Source organism: Pristis pectinata, chromosome 34, assembly GCF_009764475.1.
Source record: "Pristis pectinata isolate sPriPec2 chromosome 34, sPriPec2.1.pri, whole genome shotgun sequence".
Taxonomy (NCBI): domain Eukaryota; kingdom Metazoa; phylum Chordata; class Chondrichthyes; order Rhinopristiformes; family Pristidae; genus Pristis; species Pristis pectinata.
The window spans coordinates 14017879-14041231 of NC_067438.1; the positions used below are offsets into that span (position 1 = coordinate 14017879).

Consider the following 23353-nt stretch of genomic DNA (forward strand, 5'->3'; position numbering starts at 1 on the left):
CACTTCTATTCTTCCTACAATGTACATAACCCCACACTTCCCCATGCTGTATTCCATCTGCCACTTCTTTGCCCACTATCCTAATCTATCCAAGTCCTTCTGCAGACTCCCTGTTTCCACAACACTACCTGTCTCTCCACATATCATTGTATCGTCTGCAAACTTGGCCACAAAACCATCAATTCCATCATCCAGGTCATCAATATTTAATGGCAAAAGTAGCGAAGCAAACATCGACCCCTGTGGAACACCACTAGTCAATGGCACCCAACCATAAAAGGCCCCCTTTATTCCCACACTGTGCCTTCTGCCAGTCAGCCAATCTTCTATCCATGCTCATACTTTTCATGTGATACCATGGGCTCCTATCTTGTTTTGCTGCCTCATGTGCGGCACCTTATCAAAGGCCTTCTGAAAATCCAAGTAAACAACATCCACTGACTCTCCTTTGTCTATCCTGCCTGTTACTTCCTCAAAGAATTCCAACAGGGTTATCAGGCAAGATTTTCCCTCATGGAAACCATGTTGACTTCGGCCTATTTTATCATGTGCTTCCAAGTACCCCGAACCCTCATCCTCAATAACGGACTCTAAAATCTTACCAACCACTGAAGTCAGGCTAACTGGCCCATAATTTCCTATCTCCTGCCCCCTTCCCTTCTTAAAGAGTGGGCTGACATTTGTGACTTTCCAGTCCTCTGGAAACAATCTCAACTGTAGTGATTCTTTAAAGATCACTACTAATACCTCCACAATCTCTTCAGCTATCTCTTTCAGACCCTGGGATGTAATCCCTCTGGTCCAGATGATTTATCCACCTTCAGTTGGATACTTTGGTTTCCTTCCATATTGCGACGGTGTGTGGGTTGGTAGGTTAATTGACCGCTGCAAATTGCCCCTGGTGTGTGAGTGAGTGGCAGAATCTGGGGGGTGGAGGGGGTATCGGTGGGGCATATGTTGGTAATTGCTTCATGGTCAGTGCAGATTCCCTGTGCCAGAGCACCTGTTTCCATGCTGTATGACTCTAAGCTTTACAAAGTCGTGAATTCTCAGAATAGGAGGGGCAAACTGTGAATACACAAAACTCTACCAAAGAGAAACAGACATCTAAGGTGGCAAGGAATTAAAATGCCTTCATTTCAGACATGAACACGCTTATCCACAGACAGGGCAGTCAGCGTTTACATGAGAAAATTCGCTAAGTTTCCTGTAGGCTTAAAATTATTTTAATATAAGCATGTAAGCAATTTGGCATGTCCTCTTTGACACTCACCAACTTTCATCAATGGACCACAGAACGCATCCTATCTGGATGCATCATGGCTTGGTATGGCAACTGCTCTGCCCTGGACCACAAGAAACTGCAGCGTGGCAGACTCAGCCCAGCACATCACGGAAACCAGCCTTCCCTCCATGTCTATACCTCTCACTGTCTTGATGAAGCATAATCAAAGACCTCACCCACCCCAGTCATTCTCTCTTCTTCCATCTCCCATCAGGCAGGAGATACAAGAGCATGAGGGCACATACCAGCAAGCTCAAGGACAGCTTCCATCCCACTGTGATAAGACAATTGAATGACATCGACCTTATATGATGAGATGGATTCTTGACCTCACAATCTACCTTGTTTGACCTTGCACCTTATTGTCCACCCTCAATGCACTTCCCTGCAGCTGTGACACTTTACTCAGTATTCTGTTATTACTTTTACCCTGTACGACCTCAATGCACTGTGTAATGAAGTGATCTGCACGAACGGTAAGCAAGACAAATTTTGCACTGTACCTCGGTACAAGTGACAATAATAAACCAATGCCAATACCAATAGTGAGTTGAGGTAAATCATCAGCCACGAAATGTCTTTGTAGCAAATTTTTGGGTATTTGCTTCAAGTATTTAATCATTTTCTTCTTCGTGTAATTTCTCCCAATATCTGATTGAGTAAACAGGTCCACACTAAATGGCCACGCATCATTGTCTAGTCTATGCTTTGTCCAGTGTCCATGTACAAATGAGCCTTTAATGTCATTCGTTCACAGAATTTCATTTTCTATTTGGTTTCCACCTTCGTGCTCTGCGCTGTAATAATTCTAGTGGTGATATAGAATTGGATTTATTGGTCTCTTGAATCATAGAAGTATTTTATAGACAGCTGACACCACAAGAACAGAGCGCTAAATTCAACATAACAACACCCTGCCACGTATTGGAGTTATAGGGTTATAAGCACGGAAACAGGTCCTTCGGCCCTTGTTGTATGTCCATTTACTACTGACTGAGGATTGGAGTCAAGATTTGGGGCTGGTCGGAGTCCAGAAAAACCGCTTGACAACTGGTGACGAAAAACCATATTTTCATTCTGATTGGGTCATGAGCTTTCGCACTGATCCTTTGTTGGAGAAGTAAGGCCAAGGTGCTCAGTCGCCGTCAGTGACAGCGAGAAGAAGTGTGCAGTATGTTTATGTTCATCCTGCTGGTTTTTTTCCGCGTACAAGTGGCTCTGGCTGGTAAGTATCCGATTCTAATTTTATCTGTTACTGGGTAATGTGCCACCACTGAACAGGAATGGCTGTCGGGTGAAAACCGCGTGTGCTCTGCAAAGTGCGGATGCTGAGGTTTGTGCGGAAATGAAGCGTTTAATCTCTATTATTTCAAACCGGTCTCCCACCAGATTGGAATTTCTGCTTTGTTTTGCAACATATGTCGTCTCGTTTGGCATCTTTTAAGGGGGTGTTCGATAAAGTGAGCAGGAGCCACCCGGTTTGACATAAAAAAACTTCTCGATTTCAATTTCTATTTATGTAAATAGAAATACGATGTGGGAGAGGTGGGGAACTGTGTCTGTCAAATCTTCTCCACCGACTGAACGACAGCTTTTGGCAAAATGTTACTACTAAAATGGGAAGCGAAATCTCCAACTTGCAAACATTTCCCAATTTTCTCGGATTTAATTACAGATGTTAGTTAGTTTACAGATGACATTAAAATAGGTGTCTTAGACAGTGAAGGTGTTTATCAGGAGGGGGATCTTGATCAGGTGGGTAAGTGGGCCGAGTAATGGCAAATGAAGTTTAACTCAGATTAGTGCGAGGTGTTGCATTTTGGGAAGACGCATCAAGGTAGGACTTTCAAAGTGAATGGTAGGGCCCAGGGAGCATTGTAGAACAGAAGGGCCTCGGCGTACAGGCACATAGTATCCCCGAAAGTGGCGACATAGGTAGACAGGGTGACGAAGAAAGGCTTTGGCACGCTGGTCTTCATCAAACAGGGCATTGAGTTTAGAAGTTGGGATGTTATTTTGCAGTTGTACAAGACGTTGGTGAGACTGCATAATATTGTGTTCTGGTCTGGTCACCCTGCTATGGGGAATAAGCCATTAAGCTGGAAAGCGTGTAGAAAAGATATACAAGCATGTTGCCAGGACTGGAGGGACTTAGTTACAGTGAGAGGTTGAGCAGCCTGGATCTTATTCCTTGCAGCATAGGAGGATGAGCAGTGATCTGATAGAGGTGTATAAAATCATGAGGGGCATAGACAGGGTGAATGCACAGTCTTTTACCCTGGGCTGGGGAATTAAGAACCAGAGGGCATGGGTTTAAGTTAAGAGGGGAGAGATTTAATTGGAACCTGAGGGTCAACTTTTTCACTCAGTGGGTGGTCTGTATATGGAATGAGCTGCTAGAGGAACTGGCTGAGGCAGATACATTAACAACATTTAAAAGGAACTTGGACAAATACATGAATAGGAAAAGCTTAGGGGGATATGGGACCAGCTGAGGTGGGGATCTTGGTCAGCATGGACCATTTACTCAATGCAATTCCCTTCTATTTCCCTGCAACCCATTAAGTCTTGCATGCCCTCAACTCTCCCTGATTCACCCACCCATCCAGCTACGCTAGTGGTAATTGATAGTAGCCAATTAACATGTCTTTGGGATGAGTGAAGAAACTAGAGCAAATGCAGGAAACTCACACAGCCTCAGGGCAAATCTCCAAATTCCACGCCAATCAATCTGCAATTAACCCACAGATTTCTTTAAAGAACACAAGTTGCTTTGGAGGTGGGTGGTGGAGAGTGGATCTTGTGGTTCTCCGCAAGGGTAAGAAGGGGAGGTGGGGAGAGAGGCAAGCTTCAAATTGGCAGTTTTTATATTGGAGTGAGAGTCTCAAATGAAGGAACAGGAGTTACAAGATGGCCATTTGAAACTGAGATGTGTAGAAACTTTCTCTCACAGAGGGTAGTAAATGACTGGAATTCTCTATCCCAGGGAGTCATGCAGACTGGATTATTAGAGTGGAAGTAGACAAATCTTTGAAAAACTAGGGAAGTGAGGGTGATGGGGAACTCGTACAGAGAGGAATAAGGCTTGGGATAGATCAGCCATGATCATATTGGAACATAGATCAGTGCAGCACAGGAACTGGCTGTTCACCCCATAATGTTGTGCCAAACTAATTGTAAATGATACCTAATCCCATCTGCCTGCACATGGTCCATATCCCTCCATTCTCTGCACATTCATGTGCCTGTCTAAAGGCCTTTTAAATGTTTCTATTTTTTCTGCCTTCACCACCATTCCTGGCAGCGCAGTCCATGCACCCACCACACTCTCTGTGAAACAAAAAAGAAAAATCCTGCCCCACACATCTCCTTTGAAATTTCCCCTTCTCATCTTAAATCCATGCCCTCTAGTATTAAACATTTCAACCCTGGGGAAAAAGATATCAGCTGTTGACTCTATCTATGTCTCTCGTAATCTTATAAACTTCCTTCAGGTCTCCCCTCAGCCTTTGTTGCTCCAGAGAAAGCAATCCAAATTTTTCCAACCTCTCCTTATAGGACATACCCTCTAAACTGGGTAGCATCTGGATAAACCTCTACATCACCCTCTCCAAAGCCTCCACATCCTTCCAATAGAGAATGACCAGAATTGAATGCAATATTCCAGATGCGGCCTAACCAGAGTTTTATAAAGCTGCAACATAACCTCCTGACTGACGAATTCAATGACTATTAAAGGCAAGTATGCCTTTCACCTTCTTTACCATCCTATTGAATTGTGTGGCCTCTTTCAGGGAGCTATGGACTTGGACCCTAAAATACCTTGGTCCTCATATTAAAAGGCAGTTCAGGCAAGAGGGGCCAAGTGCCCTACTCCTGCTATTTTCTCGTGCTTTTCCTTCGTGCTGATCACCAGCACAAAGTGCCTACTCTTCAAATTGGAGCAGAGATTGACATCACATTGGTACCACCCTTCCTAATATAGCAGCTGCCTTGTCTTTTGCCACAAAAGTTAGGCGTCGCACTGGAGCCAATTTAGCATCTGGGTGTCCAAATGGGTTGAACAGAACCTACTTTTGTATCCTCAATCTCTTTACACACTCAAGCCTTTCCTACTGACCAGTTATATCATCAAATTAGGAAAAGCATTGTCCGTTAAGGATGGTTTGTATAAAGTGCTTATGCGCAGTGTAAAGAGGGATACTCTTTCCCCAGGCTGGTGAACCTAGAACCAAGATTCACAATTTGAAAATAAGGGATCAGCCATTCAGTAGAGAGATGAGAAGAAAGTTTTTCACCCAGAGTGTAATGAATCTTTTGAATGCTCTGCCCAAGGTGCCTTGGGCATTCAGCTATTCAGTCTGCTCAAGGCAGTGATAGATCGACCTTTTGATAAAAGGGGAGTCATGGATTAGTTCAGAAAAGTGGTACTAAGGTAGACGATCACCTGTGATCCTATAGAATGGTGATCAGGGACAAAGGATGAAGGCATCTTGCTGCTCATGTTATGTCTGCACAGTGGAAACACTACAATACGATCCCAAAATGCAGGAAAAGTTCAATAAACTTGGGCAATATAGATGCCAACAGTGACTGCTGGGTGTATAAAACAATTATATTCTCCTTGGAACGTACTAATCTAATCTGGGGAAGGGAAACAAAGGAGATGTAGAGGTAAACAGTAACATAGTTGTTGCAATTTCAATGTAGAAAAGTACCTTAAGGAGCTTTTTACGATTATTATCAAACAAAATTTTACTTCATATCATGTGATGAGATATCAAGACAATTAACTAGATAAACATTTAAAGGAGCAACTTAATAGGAGGATAAGAGGTGGAGATGTTTAGGGAGGCAATTCTACTTCCTGCACCTGCTCACTGAATAAAGATCTAAAATCTATAATCTATAACTAATCTAAAAACAATAATCAGGCAGTCAGAACTGGAGGAGGTTGGTTGAATGGTTGGGATCAATACAGATGGAGGAGCTACACAGCCCTGGAGATTTAAAAACAATATTCAGAGTTTAAAGACTGATTTTTTTTAAAATCAGAAAGACAATGAGTGAATGGAACAGAGCAAGTAAGCACAGTTGGAATATTTTGAGCAACTTTGGGCCCTATATCTAAGGAAAGATGCACTGGCCCTGGAGAGGCTCCAGAGGAGGTTCACAAGAATGATCCCAGGAAAGGAAGCTTTCATATATGAGGACCATTTGATGTCTTTGGGTCTGTACTCGAAGGATGAGGGGGATCTCATTGAACGCTACTGAATAATGAAAGGCCTGGATAGAGTGGACATGGAGTGGATCTTTCCATTGGTAGGAGAGTCGAGGATCCAAGAGCACAGCCTCAGAATAAAGGGACATACCTCTAAAACTGAGATCAGGGGGGGGGGAGTTTCTTCAGTCAGAGGGTGGTGAATCTGTGGAATTTGTTGTCACAGAGGGTGGTGGAGGCCAAGACATTGGGTGTATTTAAGGCAGATTGATAGGTTCTTGATTAAGCCTTATGGGGAGAAGAGGGGAGAATGGGGTTGAAGGAAAAACTCAGCCATGATTGAATGGCAGAGCCGACTCGAGGGGCCAAATGGACTAATTCTGCTCCAATGTCTTATGGGTAGCAAAGATTTGTATGATAAGGGAGATCAAATCATGCTGGGATAAGCCGTTGTCAAGCAGTAACAAAGGCATAGTGCCACAGCCAGTGGAATTGTTGCTTCACAGCTCCAGCGAGCTGGGCTCAGTTATGACCTCCAACACCGTCTCTGTGGGGTTTGCACATTTTCTATGTGACCAGGGGTTTCTTCTGTGTGCTCTGGTTCCCTCCGACATACCAAAAATATACAAATTGGTAGGTTAATTGGCCACTTTAAATTGACTATAGTTCCTATGTAAGTGATAGGATCTGGAGGGAGAAGTTGGGAATGTGGGTAGAATAAAAATGTGTTAAAATGTAGTAAACATGTGTTAGGAGTAGTGTAAAAATGGGTGCTTCAAGGTTAGCGTGGAGTTAGTAGGGCCCGGTTTTCTGTGCCTAGATGATGTCTCAGCGGTATGTGAGGGGAGGGAGGGACATTTCAAACAATGGAATTCACAGATCATTAAACACAGTAAATCAATCTGTAAAATTACTTAAGCTTCATTTCATTGACAGAGAATTCAAACAGAAATGTAGGAAGATCTCTTCAAACCTTTACGTTGTTCCACCGTGTGGAGAGTAATGCAGGGTCTTCAGGTTTTCTGATTACAAAAAGGATATATAGAGACACTGGGGAAGGTGCAAGAAGGAATTGGTGAGGATGATACCAGAACTGAAAGGTTATAACTTTTCAGGGAAACCAACTAATTTTAGATTGGTTTATTCAGGAAAGAACATGCAATCAATTTTTATACTAAGAGAACAATAAAGTGATAAAATGTTGTCGGTACAAAGTCCAACAATAAGCATTGGTTAATCTAATCTTGTACTTGGAGCAATGCTGAAGGATACCATTTGGCTGAGGGGAGCAATCCCATTAGTCCTATCCCCCTCTCCTTATTTCTCTGTTTCCCCGGAACTTGTTTCTCTCACACATGCCACAAGCTTTCCTTTGATTCCTATTTTTTGCCGTTAATCCTGTTGATTACTTTGTGGGTTATGTGAAGTAAAACCAATAAAATGATTGATATACCATAAATAAGTAACTGATTCAAAACTGTTTGAACTACTCAGCTAATTTGAGTAATATTGTGTTGCTTTGTATATTTTGTGATATTTTGCAGCAGTATTATGTGCAGAAATGTCCTGATGCAGGGTTTTGACCCAAATCATCGACAATTCCTTTCCTCCCACAGATACTGCTTGACCCGCTGAGTTCCTCCAGCAGATTGTTTTTTTGCTGCAGAAATGTTCATAACTTGCAGAGATGAAATGAGAGAATAATTAATTCATGCATGAATAGTAACGTTACAGTTGCCTTTCATATAATAAAAATAGAAAATACTTTAAGTACTCAGAGGGTCAGCCTGCATCTGAGGAAAGGATAGAGCTAGAGCTTCAGATCAAAGATCATTCATCGGAACTGGGAGGGGAAACAAAGAAGCTTGTTAAACTGCAAGGAGGGTGGGGAAGGGAGTATGCATCCACAACACCTTCCACAACACCTTGGTAACAAAGGTCTGTTTGTTGTTAACTGCATCATCTTGAATTTGAGTGTAAATTGCCCTGTTATGACCTTGCAATATGCCAATTATGAAAAGTTACATGGATTGAGAAAATGCATATAATTGTCCTTGTGCTCTGTGGGAAACTGCACAGCATTATCACAATGGTACGTCACCCAAATATCGCAATGCTTTTTAACTGGTAAAGTACGTCCTATCTCCTGAGATTCATAAACCACTTTAAAATGACGCAAGATCAAGACCACACGAACGGTTGTCTTTTGACAAATTAGGAAATGTTGGAAATACTTAGAAAGGTATGAAATAGCTGAGAAGAAAAAATCTGAATTCATATTCTAGATCTTTGTCAATTTATTGGACATCCGAAGTGTTACCACTGTACCTACCTGTAAAGATGTTGTTTCCACTCCAATTTTATAGCACCCATAGAATTTTTACCTTGTGTTCTAATGAAAACTGGAAGTCTGCTTGGTTGTTGTTGTAATGAAATCATATTCTAGAATGTAGGATTTTTGGTAATTAATTCAAGAGCCATGTCCAGAAATCTATTGCTTGGGACTGTGCTTTTAGCGAACTATGAAATGATCAGAGAGAAACAGCAGGAAACTGTAAAAGTTAAGCCATGCTTAATGAAGTACTTACATTTCTGAGAAGGGAGATAAAATGCTGGATATTATCAATGCCCTTTGAGAAGCCATTTAACAAGGTTGCCCTCACAGTGCTTATAGGAAGACTTCTGTATGGAGGGATTGGTGACGTCATTGGGTGGGGAACCACTCACGATGAAAAAACACTGATAGTGAAGATATATTCTCTGAAAGTGACAGAATGTCACTTGTTGATATGTATTTAGAAATGGCAGAGTTGAGATGAGACTGACTGCCCTTGATATCATGGCATCTTTTGACAGAAGGTGGCACCAAGGAGTATTGGTTGAACTGAAATCAACGGGCAGCAAGAGGAAATGCTCCACTCTCTTTGTAGCTAATACTCTGTAATCTGGGTAACAATCTCCTGTTGAACCTCCTTTGCACACTCTCCAAAGCCTCCACATCCTTCCTGTCATGTGGCAACCAGAACTACACACAAAAAAGAGCAAGACTTCAAAATCAGTCTTCATAAAACACTGGTTCAGCTGCAACTGGTATTGCATACAATTTTGGGGATTGCATTTTAGAAACATCGTGACTGCATTGCAGCTTCTATTCCACTTTTATAAGGCTACTGAATAGTTCCCTAGTATGATAAGATGGACTCTTGACCTCACAATCTATCTCGCTGTGGCCTTGTACCTTATTGTCTGCCTGCACTGCACTTTCCCTGTAACTATACGTAACACTATATTCTTCATTCTGTTGTTGTTTTCCCTTGTACTACCTCAATGCACTGAAGTGATGAAAGGATCTGTATGGATGGCATGCAAAGCACAGGTACAGTATGGTAGAGTAGCTGTTAGCGCGACGCTATTACAGCGCCAGCGATCGGGGTTCGACTCCTGCCGCTGTCTGTAAGGAGTTTGTATGTTCTCCCGTGTCTGTGTGGGTTTCCTCTGGGTGCTCCGGTTTCCTCCCACATTCCAAAGACATACAAGTAGGTTAATTTGGGTTTAAAATGGGCAGCACGGACTCATTGGTCCAGAACGACCTGTTACCACGCTGTAAATAAAATTAAAAAAAAAATAAAAAAAACAAAGTTTTTCACTCCAAATGTGACAATAATAAACCAATTTTGTAATTAATTCAAGAGCCATGTCCAGAAATCTATTGCTTGGGACTGTGCTTTCAGTGAACTATGAACTGATCAGAGAGAAGCAGCAGGAAATTGTAAAAGTTAAGCCATGCTTAATGAAGTACTTACATTTCTGAGAAGGGAGATAAAATGCTGGATATTATCAATGCCATTTAACAAGGTTGCACTCTCAGTGCTTATAGGAAGACTTATGTATGGAGGGACTTCATAGGGTGGGGAACCACTCACAATGAAAAAACACTGATAGTGACGATATATTCTCTGAAAGTGACAGAATGTCACTAGTTGACATGTATTTAGAAATGTTCACTGTAACTGTAACACCATATTCTTCATTCTGTTATTGTTTTCCCTCGTAGTACCTCAATGCACTGAAGTGATGAAAGGATCTGTAGGGATGGCATGCAAAACAAAGTTTTACACTCTAAATGTGACAATAATAAAACAATTTTACTCAATGGACAGTGTGCAGAAGTGATTTACCAAAATGATTCCAGGTATATTGGTCTGGATGGACAGAAGTTGGTGTTATTCTCCTTGGGACAGAGGGATATACACAGTCATGAAGGGAGTAGACAGAGAAAAGCTGTTCAAATTAATGGTCTGAGCAAGAACAATGCAGCATGAAGTGAATGGTTCTAACTGCCAGTCACCTCTCTCCTAATGGTTCCCATTCTCACCTTTACAGAGCTGGCAGCCCTTTGTGTTCCTGCTTATCTCCCTCCAGCATTCCAACATTCACATTCCCCTGCCCCCATCTTGCTCCATCTGTTTGTTTTGCTGTTTAGTCTACCTACACATATCATTCACCTGCCACCGTCTCCCAACTCCACCCCTGCTCCCCTACCTTACCTGGCACAATCTACCTCTTATCTTGCACACCTCCTCAGTCCATCAATGTGGTGAGCTGTCAGCAGCTTATCAGAAGGCTATTGATAAGAACAGCAGATGGTCATGGTAATTATATTTAGCTGATACAATCCATAACCTCAGGAAACAGCATCCCAGGAATGATTTTTAAAAAAAAGCAGTAGGTGAATCCAAGTTATTGCCAGAAAATGCAGACCAGCATCTACAGAGTACATCAAGAACAATGGAGAAACCTGCAGGGAACTTAAAAGCAGGAATGTCAGAGCCAAATCTCTTACAGAATTTCTGTTCGCCAGGAAAGGCAGAGATTATGGTTTTGTGCAGGGGAGATCATGTTCTGTTCAAGTTTATGAAAAGGTAACAAAGAAAGTTGATGGACGCAGAGAAGTTGAACTGGTTTACATTGACTTTAGTAAGATGCTTGTCAAGGTCCTGCATGGTAAATTGGTACACAAGGTAAAGGCACAGGGGATATGAAGTGTGTCAGCAAAGTGGATACAAGATTGGCTTGGTGATAGGAGGCAGATGGTAGTGGTGGATGGGTGTTTCTCTAACTGGAAGTATGTAACCAGTGGTGTAACACAGGGGTCCCTGCTGGAATGCTGTCCATACTTCTCACTGCCTTGGTAAAGCAGCCAGCATAATCAAAGACACCACCCCCTGCACCCCCCAGACGTTCTCTCTTGTCCCTTCTCCCGTCACGCAGAAGATACAAAAGCCTGAAAGCATGTACCACCAGGCTCAAGGACAGCTTCTGTTCCATGGTGATTATTGAATGGTTCCCTTATATGATGAGATGGATTCTTGACCTCACAATCTACCTCATTATGACCTTGCACTTTATTGTCTGCCTGCACATCCTCTGCAGCTGTTACATTTTATTCTGCATTCTTTTATTGTTTTACCTTGTATTACCTCAATGCACTGTGTAAGGAATTGATCTGTATAAATGGTATGCAAGACAAGTTTTTCACTGTTCCTTGGTACATGTGACAATAATAACCCAATTCCAATCTTTGAAGTTTGTAATATATGGCTTGGATGAAAGTATTGTAAGTCTGATTCATAGGTTTGCAGGCAACATTAAAATTGGTGGAGATGTCAACAGTGAAGAAGCATGTCTCAGGATACAGTGAGACGTACAATATAGAACATTACAGCACAGTACAGGCCCTTCGGCCCACAATGTTGTGCCGACATTTTATCCTGCTCTAAGATCTATCTAACCCTTCCCTCCCACATAGCCCTCCATTTCTCTATCATTTATGTGCCTATCTAAGGGTCTCTAAAATATCCCTAATGTATCTGTCCCTACAACCTCTGCAAGCATAGAATAGCTGAATACTGGGTAGATCTGTGGCAGATGGAATTTAATCCAGACGTGTGAGGTCATGCACATTGGAAAGTCATATTCTGGTGGGACATATTCAGTAAATGTCATGGACTTCAGGAGCATTAATGTACAGAGAGACCTTGGGGTGCAAGTCGATAACTCCCTGAAAAGGTCAACACAGGTGGATAGGTTAGTGAGGAAAGCATTTGGTATGCTTGCCTTCATAGGCCAAGGCATTGAGTATATGAGTTGGGACGTCATGATGCAGCTGTACAAAACATTGGCTAGGCTTCACTTGGGGTTTTGGGTACATTTCCAGTTGCCACACTGCCAGAAGGACATGGTAACAACAGAAGAGATTCACCAGGATGTTGTCTGGAATGGAAGGCTGTAGTTACAAGGAAGAATTGGATAGGCTGTGTTTATTCTCACTGGAACATAGGAGGCTGAGGCTTGACCTTATGGAGGTGAATAAAATTGAGGGGCATAAATCAGATGCAAAGACAGTCTTTTTCCCAGGGCAGGTAAGTCTAGACTAAACATTTAAGGTGAGAGGAGAGAAATATTAAGGAGATCTGAGGGGTAAGTTTTCCACACAGTGTGGCGGTAAACTGAAATGAGGTGTCAGAGGCAGATATAATAACAATGCTTAAAAGGCATTTGGCCAGGTACTTTGATAGGAAAGATACAGAGGGTTAATGCAGGCAAATGCGAACTAGGCAGCACAATTAACATGGACAAGTTGGGCTGAAAGAGTCAACTTCTGTGCTACATGAATCTATGAATTTTAAGATTGTTTCTGTTTTTTTCATGTTACTAGTTCGATATTACCCAGAAGAAACACTGAGCCAAGTTACCAAGCAGGACAAAGGGGAACAAACAAGATAAAGTGGTGTGCTGTCATTGGGTGTTATTGTTTGTAATTTGTTGGTAACTTTGTGTTGTTATCTTGATTAAGGTGCAAGGCGTTATGAGAAAGCTTAACTAAAAAGGCCAATACAAAGTTATACTTGTTTAAAAGGTTGATAATAAACGAATTGGTGAATTCTGATGTTTGCATGAAGTTTATGTCTTAATGTTCACAAATGCAGACAGTGAGTGCACAGCTAGAAAAAACACAGACTTGCAAGAAATCATTGTTCATTGAGGAAGTGAAACTGGGGCGTCTCAAAGATATAAGAGGAACTTCCTGACAAAAGGCAATGTGGTGAGCTATCAGAAGCTCATCGGGAGGCCACTGGTGAGAGCAACAAATGGCCATGGTAATTATATTTAGCTAAAACAAACCATGACCTCATCTTTTGAGGAACCAGCATTCTAAGGATGATTTAGAACAAAAGGGGTGGGTGCCTACTGGATATCAGCAACAAATGCAGAGGAGCAAATTAGGCCAACATCCACAGAGCCCAGCAAGATATTAACGATGGAAAACCCTACGGGAACTTAGAAGCAGTAACTCTCAAAGCTAAATCTCTTGTTGAATATTGATTGTAATGTAAGATGCTATCTGATCCAATCACGCATTCAAAACTATTCCCACAGTCTTCCGATATCGCTTGACATCCTCATAGTTTAAGCAATATTTAATATAGTATGTATTTAATTACGTTGCATCCAGAGCTTTCTGGGGTAAAGTGGTTCAAAGAACCCAAGTGAATAATGGCAATATTTCTCACATCACACAGCTTTTGCCATCATCGTCCCCCCGCTTGCTCTCTCCTCCCCTGCGCTCTCCCCTCGCTCTCTCCCAACCATTACTCTCTCCCACCTTGCGCTCTCCACTCACTCTTCCCACCGTTGCTCACTCCCCCCTGTGCTCTCTCAACCCCCCATGCTCTCTCACCCCCCCGTGCTCTCACCTCTCCCTTGCTCTCCCACCTCCCTTTTCACTGATCGATATTATGTCTTCAAACTCCTGAAAACCTGTCCATCATAATTTCCCTTTCATAAAACATTATAAATGTGCTGACTGATTTGCGGTGGGCCAAACATCCTGTTTCTGTGCCATAATGACTCATTGACTCAAATGGATGTTGCTGACCCTCTGAGTTCTTCCCGCACTTTGTGTGTTGTGCCAGATTTCAGCAGCTGCAGCCCCTTGTCTCTCCCCTCTGGTACCCTTTTCTCTATTGATAGAAATCGTTTTGTGTTCCTCCCTCTCTTGACCCCTTGATTTTCTGTTATTATTGGAAATAGTTTTAGTCCTTTTTTTTACCATAAACACTGAGCCAAACAGTCATTTCTTCTCTCTGCTTCGCATTATAAATTCTTCAGTCTCACTTCTAATGGACCAATGTTTACCCCAGCTGCTAGCACTTCCCCTGAAACTGTAGGATTTCCCCTGCACTTTCCCCTGCAACCTTGGGAAGTTCTACCCTTGTCCCTACCCCTCCTCCCTCACCGTCATCCAGGACCCTAAACAGCCCTTCCAGGTGAGGCAAAAGTTGACATCCATGTCCTCCAACCTTGTCTATTGCATTTGGTGCTCTCAATGTGGCCGCTTCTACATCATGCATAGACCAGGATGATTTGTAGACCATGTGCGCTCCGTCCACAATGCATCCTGAATTTCCAGTTGCATGTCCCCTCCCCATTCCTACACCGACCTGTCTGTCCTCAGCCTTCTCCACTGCCATAGTGAGGCCAAACACAAACCAGAAGAACAATAAGATAAGAACACGAACAATAAGATGGACTCTTGACTCTTGACCTGACAATCTACCTCGTTATGACCTTGCACCTTATTGTCTACCTGCACTGCATTTTCTCAGTAACTGTGGCACTTTATTCTGTATTGTACCTTGTACCACCTCAATGCACCGTGTGATGAATTGATCTGTATGAACAGTAAACAAGACAAGTCTTTCACTGTACCTTGGTGCAAGTGACAATAAAAACCAATTCCAATACCTCATATTCTACTTGGGTCACCTATAACCCAATAGAACAAAGTATAGTACAAGAACAATAGTACAGCACAAGAACAGGCCCTTTGGCCCAAGGTATCTGTGCTGACTGTGATGCCAATTTAAACTGTACATCAGCCTGCACATGGTCTTTTTCTCTCCTTTCCCTGTTCAAGTTCGTGTCCAAATAACCCTTTTGCTCTCATATCTGCTTCCATAATTTCCACTGACAGTACATTCCAGGCACCTACCACTCTCCGTATTTAAAGAAAAAAACTTGCCACATAAATTGTCTCTGGTATTTGACATTTTTACCTTGGGATAAAGACTGTATCTACGTGATCTATGCCTCTCTTAATTTTATATATTTCTGCCAGGTGTTGTTCTTTAGTCTCCAACCTTCCAGACAAAATAATCCAAGTTTGTCCAACCTCCTCTTATAGCTAATATTCTCTCTCCAGGCAACATCCAGCCTCTCCAAAGCTTCTGCATTCTTCCTGCAATACAGCAATGGGAACTGCACACAGTGCTCCAAATATGCTCTTACCAAGTTTCATACAGCTGCAAGATGACTTACTGACGTCCATACCCTCTGTCCCAACCGATGAAGGCGAGTATGCCGTATGCCTTCTTTACCACACTTACTACCTGTGTTGCCACTTTTTGGGAGATATGGACTTGCATCCCATGACCCCTCTGTACTTCAATGCTCCAAAGTGTCCTGCCATTTACTGTATACCTTCCTCTTACATTTGACCCTCCAAACTGCAAAACCTCGCACTTGGCACAGATTAAATTCCATCTGCCATTTCTCTGCCCCTATTTCCAACTGGTCTATATCCTGTTGTTTCCTGTGACAACCAATTCTGCCCATTTTTGTGTTGTCTGTAAACTTGTTAATCAGCCTGCTTACATTTTCATTCAAATTTTTTAAGTTTATTATCAGAAATAATAGAGAGCTCAGCATTGATCCCTGTGGACCACCACTGGTCACAGACCTCCACTCAGAACAACACACCCCTCCCCCACTACCCTCTGTCTTCTTTGGCCAAGCCAAATTTGAACCCAATCTAACAAATCAACATGGATGCCATGTGCCTTAGTCTTTTGGATCATGAGAGACCTTGTTGAATACTACTGTCCATGTGTACAACATCCACTGCCCTGCTTCCATCAATCATCTTTGTCACCTCCTCAGGAAACTGAGGTATGACTTCCCCTGAACAAAGCCATGCTATCGCTACATGTCTGAGTAAATCCTATTCCTAAAACTCCTCTGCAATAATTTTCCTACCACTGATGTCAGGCTCACTGGCCTATAATATCCTGGTTTGTCCGTCTTGCCCTTCATAAACAGAGGAATAACATTGGCTATTCTCCAGTTTTCTGGGGCATCGCCAGCAGCTAAGAATCTCTGTCAAAGCCCCAGCAATCTCCTCTCTTCCCTCTTTCAGTAACCTGGGAAAGATTGCATCAGGTCCCAGACTTGCACAACATCTCCTCCTTGTTCATAATAGCACGCCCTAGAATATCTGCATGCCCTTCACTTATCTCATTACCTTCCATGTCCTTCTCCTTGGTGAATACCGATATGACGTACTCATTTCGTAACCTTACCCACTTCCTTTGGCTGCAGGCATAAATTTCCTCCTTTGACCTTGAGTGCTCCTACATGTTTCCTAGTTACCCTCCAGTTTTTAATGTATGTATAAAATGCCTTGGGATTTTCCTTAATCGTCCTTTCCATGGACATATCATGGCCCCCCACGGATGCTGCCTGACCTGCTGAGTTCCTCTAGCACTTTTTGTTTATTGCTCCAGATTCCAGCATCTGCAGAATTTCTTGTATCTCTGGACAGAGAGCAGGTAGATGCTCGGCAAAGCAAGTTGCCCAGTCTGTGCTAGGTCTCTCAGATGTAGAGGAGGCCACGTCATGAGCATCGAATGCAATGGGTAAGGTTGGAGAAGGTACACGTGAATCTCTGCCTCATTTGGAAGGGCTTTTTTAGCTCCCTGGATTGTGGTGAGTGACTAGGTGTAGGGAGATGTGTTACACCTCCTACAGCTGCAGGGGAAATTGCCAGTGGATAGTGAGGGATGGGTGGGGAAGCATGAGTGAACCAGGGAGCGGTCCCTGCAGAAAGCAGTGAGGGGTGGGGATGGGAAGGTGACTAGTGGTGGGATCATGTAGCAGCCGGCAGAAATGATGAAGAATGATGTGCTGGATGTATAGGCTGCTAGGGCGAAAGGGAACTAAGGAAACTGTCCTGTCTGTGATGAGGCAGTGCGGGGTAGAAGTATGGGAAATGGAGGAGATGTGGGTGAGGACTTGATCATCCACAGCAGATGGGAAGCCACATCTTTAGAGCAGATGTGGCAGAGATGGAGAAACAGAAAGACATGATGTCCTTACAAGGGACAGGGTGGGAGGAGGTGTAGTCTATGTTACTTTGGGAGTTCATGGATTTATAGTAAATGTTAATTGGTAGTTTGTCTTCTGAGATGGAGACAGAGGAATCCAGAAATGGGGGAGACATTCAGCGATGGTTGATATGAATTTGAGGAGAGGGTGGACGTTAGTAACAAAATTGATAAAACTGATGAGTTCCTGCCAGGGATAGCACCAACACAGTCGTCGATGTACCAGGGAGAGAAATGGGGAGTGGAGCCAGAGTAGCTTTGCAATCAGGACCGCTCCATGTCGCTAACGAAAAGGCAGGTGTAACTGGGGACCATGCTGGTGCCTATGGCTTCACCTTTGATTTGTAGAAGGTGAGAAGAATCAAAAGAAAAGTTTGTTCAGGTTAAGAACATCTTCTGCCGGTTGGAGGAGAGTGTTAGTGGAGGAGAACTGGTTGGATCTACACTGCAGAAAAAATGGTGTGCCTGGCTCCATCTGCCTAAATATAATGTGATGTAACTTATAGAACCTTACAGATGAAAAGCATGAAAAATGGCCCATTGGCCCTTTAAGTCCATGCTGACCACTAAGCACCCATTTTAAACTAATCCTACCATAACTCATTTTCTCCCCACATTCTCTGAATATCAATTATTTTAAGCTATTTCCAAATGTTGCTTAGTAAACTTAACATTTCTATTATTTTGTTCTGTTTAGAGTCTCACTCACTGATCTATTACTACACCATGACCCATGGGACTGCTGACCTACCAGAGTATATTGTCGTGGGTGTCCTGGATGGCTATGAGATACAGTATTATGACAAAAATATGGAAGTGACGGTTCCAAGGCAGGAATGGATGGCGGCTGCATTTGACAAGTCTTACTGGGCTGGAGTTACAGTCACTCAAAGTGGTTTCCATGGAATCATCAAGGGGCAGGTGACGGAATGGCTGCAGCAACGTAACGAAACAGCAAGTTAGTTTATTAATTTGAATGAATTTGGATTGTGTCCCGGGTCAATGTAAATGAAAATTAAAAAAAAACATGCAGATGCTGGAAATCTGAAATATCAACCAAAAACAACATCACCTGATGGCTTCATCAGCAGCCTGTCACCATGGCACCCGTGTCCTTGCCCAATCAAATATTCCTTTTATCCAACTCCCCATTCCTGTTTGCCACTTACTCATTTTTTTCTCTGTTTCCTTGTTCTAACAGTCTTCAGCCTGAAATGTTATCTTTGTTTCTCTTTCCACAGATTCTGCCCAGCTTGCCGAGTGTTTTCAGTATTTTCTGTTTGCATTTCCAGATCATTCAAATTTTGCTGCCTTAGCAGGTGCTAAGTCCATTACATACCCCATGTTTATAGAGTCATACAGCATGGAATCAGGCCCTTTGTCTCAACTGATCCATGGCGACCAAGATTCCCATCTAAGCTAGTCCCATTTGCCCGCACTTGGCCCATATTCCTCTCAACCTTTCCTATCCATTACCTGTCCAAGAGCCTTTTAAGTACTGCTTATATACTGGGCTCAACGACTTCTTCTGGCAGCTCATTCCATCTAATGACCACCCTCTGGGTGAAAAAGATGCCCCTCAGGTTCCTATTAAATTTCTCCCTTCTCACCTTTAACCTATGACCTCTATTTCTTGATTCCCCAACCCTGGGAAAAAGACTTTGTGCATTCACCCTATCTATGTCTCTCATGATTTTATACATCGCTATAAGATCACCCTTCGTTCTCCCATGCTTCAATGAATAAAGTCCCAACCTCTCTCTTTGGATAACTCATTCCCTCGAGTCCTGGCAACATTTTTGTAAATCTTTTCTGTGTGCATTGACCCTATTTATGCCCCTTGTTATTTTATACACAATTGTATTGACTAAAAGAAAATTTATAAGAAATATTTCAAGTGTAATTATTCAATTTTATCACTGAAAGTGAACAGTTAACTCCCTTGAATGACAAATGTAAACCAAAGGGTGAAGTTCAACTATACTGCAATGCAACAAGCAGTACTCATACCACCCATACACAGTTTTCTTTTCCATTCTCTTCAAAGTTGAATAGGTCTGGCTGATACAAGAGGCAATCCCTCTGTGATGATCCATTTTGCAACCCTACTGAAGTTGAATTTCACCCAATGAAGAATCTCAGTTCTCATCGACTGACAAAACCAAATCACTTGTCAATCAGTTGCTTGTTTGTACCCTGACTAATGGAAACAAAAATTATAAGACAGCGTGAATTAATGGCAAAGTCAGATGCCCAAGTTTATGTTCACTAGATCTCATGAAAATCAGACATATCATAACTTGGGCAGCTGATTTGCCCTTGACTCTCATTGCAAGCCATGAAATTCGTTCTGCCACTGCTGCATTCATTGAATGGTCTTGGTAACGTATCATTGATTAATTATTTCTTAAGATGTTACTTTTTATTACATGATCTTCAGTTATACATTTAACTAAGTATGTTTACTAAAGTAATCTTTACCTCCGGATGAAGAGTGAATGAGGCTTGGATCTGGCAGCTGATACAATACAGCAAAATATTATACCACGGGTACAATTTTTGTCAACCTTCCACATCTAGGAGCAATGGTGTTTTTAATTAATGACAATAAGACTTTGATTGAATTAGTCTCAGGTTTACTGAATCATTGGGAGTAAAATATCAATTGACAGTGCTTTATCCTTGAGGAATTCTATTTTTTTTTCCTTTTGGTCAACAGTGTAATATTGAATTAATTGAACAATCATTTCTTTTTAATTGTGTTGACTTTATGCACATGAAAATTCAATGGTTTATGTTATGGGCAGCTAGTCTCCTGTTAAGTAGGAATTAGTCCGTATAAAAAAAAGACACAGATGTGGAGCAGATGTTAGAGGTTCAGGATGTGATGCTGTTGCCTTGTATTCCAGTAAGCTGAGTTCAATTTTGACCTCTGATGCTGTCTTGCATGTGATACCGTGGGTTTCCTCTGGGTGCTGCAGTTTCCTCCCACATCCAAAAGCTGTACATGTTGCCAGGTTAATTGGGCACTGTTAATTACTCTTTATTTTCAATCTTTTTTATTAGTAGTTTCCAAATTAATACAGGTTAATATATAACATCGATGTTTGTAGATGTAATACAAAGAGACCAGGAGAACAATTATAGCATAGATAATCACAGGGAGCAATAAAATATAAAAAAAATCTGTAGATCCCATAATCTCTTAGTAAATGAATATAATATAAAAGAAAGGAAAGAAAAAATTTATTATGTATATGAAAGAAAAAAAACCCAAATCAATAAGAAAAGTAATAAACAATATATCAAACCAAACCAAACCAAAAAATTTCCCAAAAAAAAGAAAAAAAAACTGGACTGGAATTTCTCAGTAGAAACAGAGCAATCTTATGTCGTCAAATCCGTTCCTCTAAATTGGAAAGTTATTGAAAGGGGATCTACATCATGTGAAAATATTGAATAAATGGACTCCAAATATCTTCAAATTTAAGCGAAGGATCAACAGTACCACTCCTAATTTTTGTCCAAGTTTAAACATGATATAGTTTGAGAGAACTGTTGAAAAGTAGTCGGGGGTATTGGATCCTTCCATTTAAGCAAAATTGATCGTTTGGCCGTTAATGTAACAAAGGCAATCATACGGTAAGCAGAAGCAGATAAATGGCCAGACTCCATCTTTGGTAATCCAAAAATTGCAGTGATAGGGTGAGGTTGTAAATCAATATTCAATACAGTTGAGGTAATGTTAAAAATGTCTTTCCAATATTTTTTCAAAAGAGGACAGGACCAAAACATATGTGTCATAGAAGCCACATTCAATTTACCTCTGTCACGTATAGGATTTATATGGTGGTAAAAATGAGCTAGCTTATCTTTTGACATAGGGGTCCCGTGAACTACCTTAAACTGTATCAAAGAGTGTCTGGCACATTGAAGATGTATTAACAAAGAAGAATTTTCTTCCATGTCTCTGTAGGTAAAGATGTCTGGAGTTCACTTTCCCATTCATTCTTAATTTTGTCCAGTGATGCTGGACGTATTTTCATAATTAAATCATAGATTATTGCTATCAAGCCCTTACGATAAGGATTAAGACCTAAAATCTTTTCCATAATTTCAGTTAGTTATGTAAGGTGTCGGAAAAGAGGGTGTTAACTACTCTTTAATGTAGAGAGTAGATGGGATTGTAAGACAGAAATAACTGGGGCAATGAGCTTGCTCTGAGAGCCAGCATCAACTCAAAAGATCATTGAGATTAGCTCAGATGGGCATCTTGGTTGGAATGGACAATTTGGGCAAGAGGGTCTGTTTCTGTGTTGTATTACTCTGTGATTCTATGATGGAATGGCTTAGGAAATACACAAGTTCTGCTTTCCTGAACCCGGTGGCATTCAGGGAATTGTCTCCTCCATTTTGTGAAGGTTGCATATGAAAATGTTTGTTTAATTTACTGCGACAATGTTAAATAATATGTGTTGTGTCAGTAACCCAAGATGTTTGGCACACTTTTCGTTTTGATTGAGCTCAGAGTGAATTGGCATTCCATCTTACATCTTCACAGTCAGTAGAGAAAAAAGTCGCAGAATCCTATAATTCACAGTGCTACAAAAACTGGTTGAAATGGCTTGTGTTTTATTTCACTCATTGTGGCTTTGAAGTCTACAAGACGAATTAACGTTAAAGAACAGGGAGAGCCTCTGAGAATTACTGACCTTAATTGCCTGGACTGAATGCACAGAGATAATATTGTTGACCCTGTGCCACTGGGAATTAGGCGGTGAGGCAGAGTGAGTTCTCAAGTGTTGGGAGGAGGGTCCTCGATGGGATCATTGTGATTTTGGCCCAACAGCCTATGACAGAGGCCAGAGTGCAGAGCTGAGCATTGCCTTCCTGCAGATGCTCGGAATTTGAGACATTTGAAAACTAATACATGATATAAATAATTCAAAGAGACAGCAACCAAAATGTCAAATAAATCACATTTACAAATCAATGAAAAAATAAACAAAATAAGAAACAAATCCCCAGGTCAAGAATCCCCCTTGAAATAAATGGAATCTTTTGTGTGCCAGGGCTAACTTGCATTGGAGAGATGTGTTCTGCAGCTTTATGCTGTGGTATGGCAGTAAGGTTGGAGACCTCCATTTAATTCCCCGACTCCAAGAATAACAGATGTGGTGACATCTGTTGCATGCTAACCCTGATTTGCAGCTGTTCTATGACGGTCTGGGAATGTAAACTGGAAATGCTGAAACATTCATGTCAGATGCATCTGTGTAAGAGAAACAGAGTTAATGTTTGAGAAGGTCTTTGCCCTGAAACGTTAACTCTGTTGGTCCCTTCATAGAAGCTGCCTGACCTGCTGAGAGTTCACAGCATTTTCTGTTATTATTTTGGGTTTCCAGCAGCTGCATTTTTAAATTTTATTTGTCAATAAAGGAAACTACATTGGCAAAAATATTGGACTGAAATGGATAATTCCTGATTAATCTTCGTGTCAATTTTTCACTGTCTGCCAGGCCTCTATGTGACGATGCTTGTTTCTGGTGCTTGAGTCCATTCCCAGTCTTCATTGGAAAGGATTGTCTGTGTGGAGATTGAACGTTCTCCATGTGGGGTTGA

The 23353-nt window shown here is 41.8% G+C and overlaps 1 protein-coding gene across 1 annotated transcript in view; it reads left to right on the forward strand.

The window, feature by feature from the left end:
* Positions 1-2382: 2382 nt before the first annotated feature.
* LOC127585887 (class I histocompatibility antigen, F10 alpha chain-like) overlaps positions 2383-23353 on the forward strand; it is a 44105-nt gene continuing 23134 nt past the window's right edge. The window contains exons 1-2 of the mRNA XM_052043602.1: positions 2383-2510; positions 18429-18689. Of these exons, the coding sequence (XP_051899562.1) occupies positions 2459-2510; positions 18429-18689 (313 nt within the window). The 5' untranslated portion in view covers positions 2383-2458. The remainder of the gene's footprint in view (positions 2511-18428; positions 18690-23353) is intronic.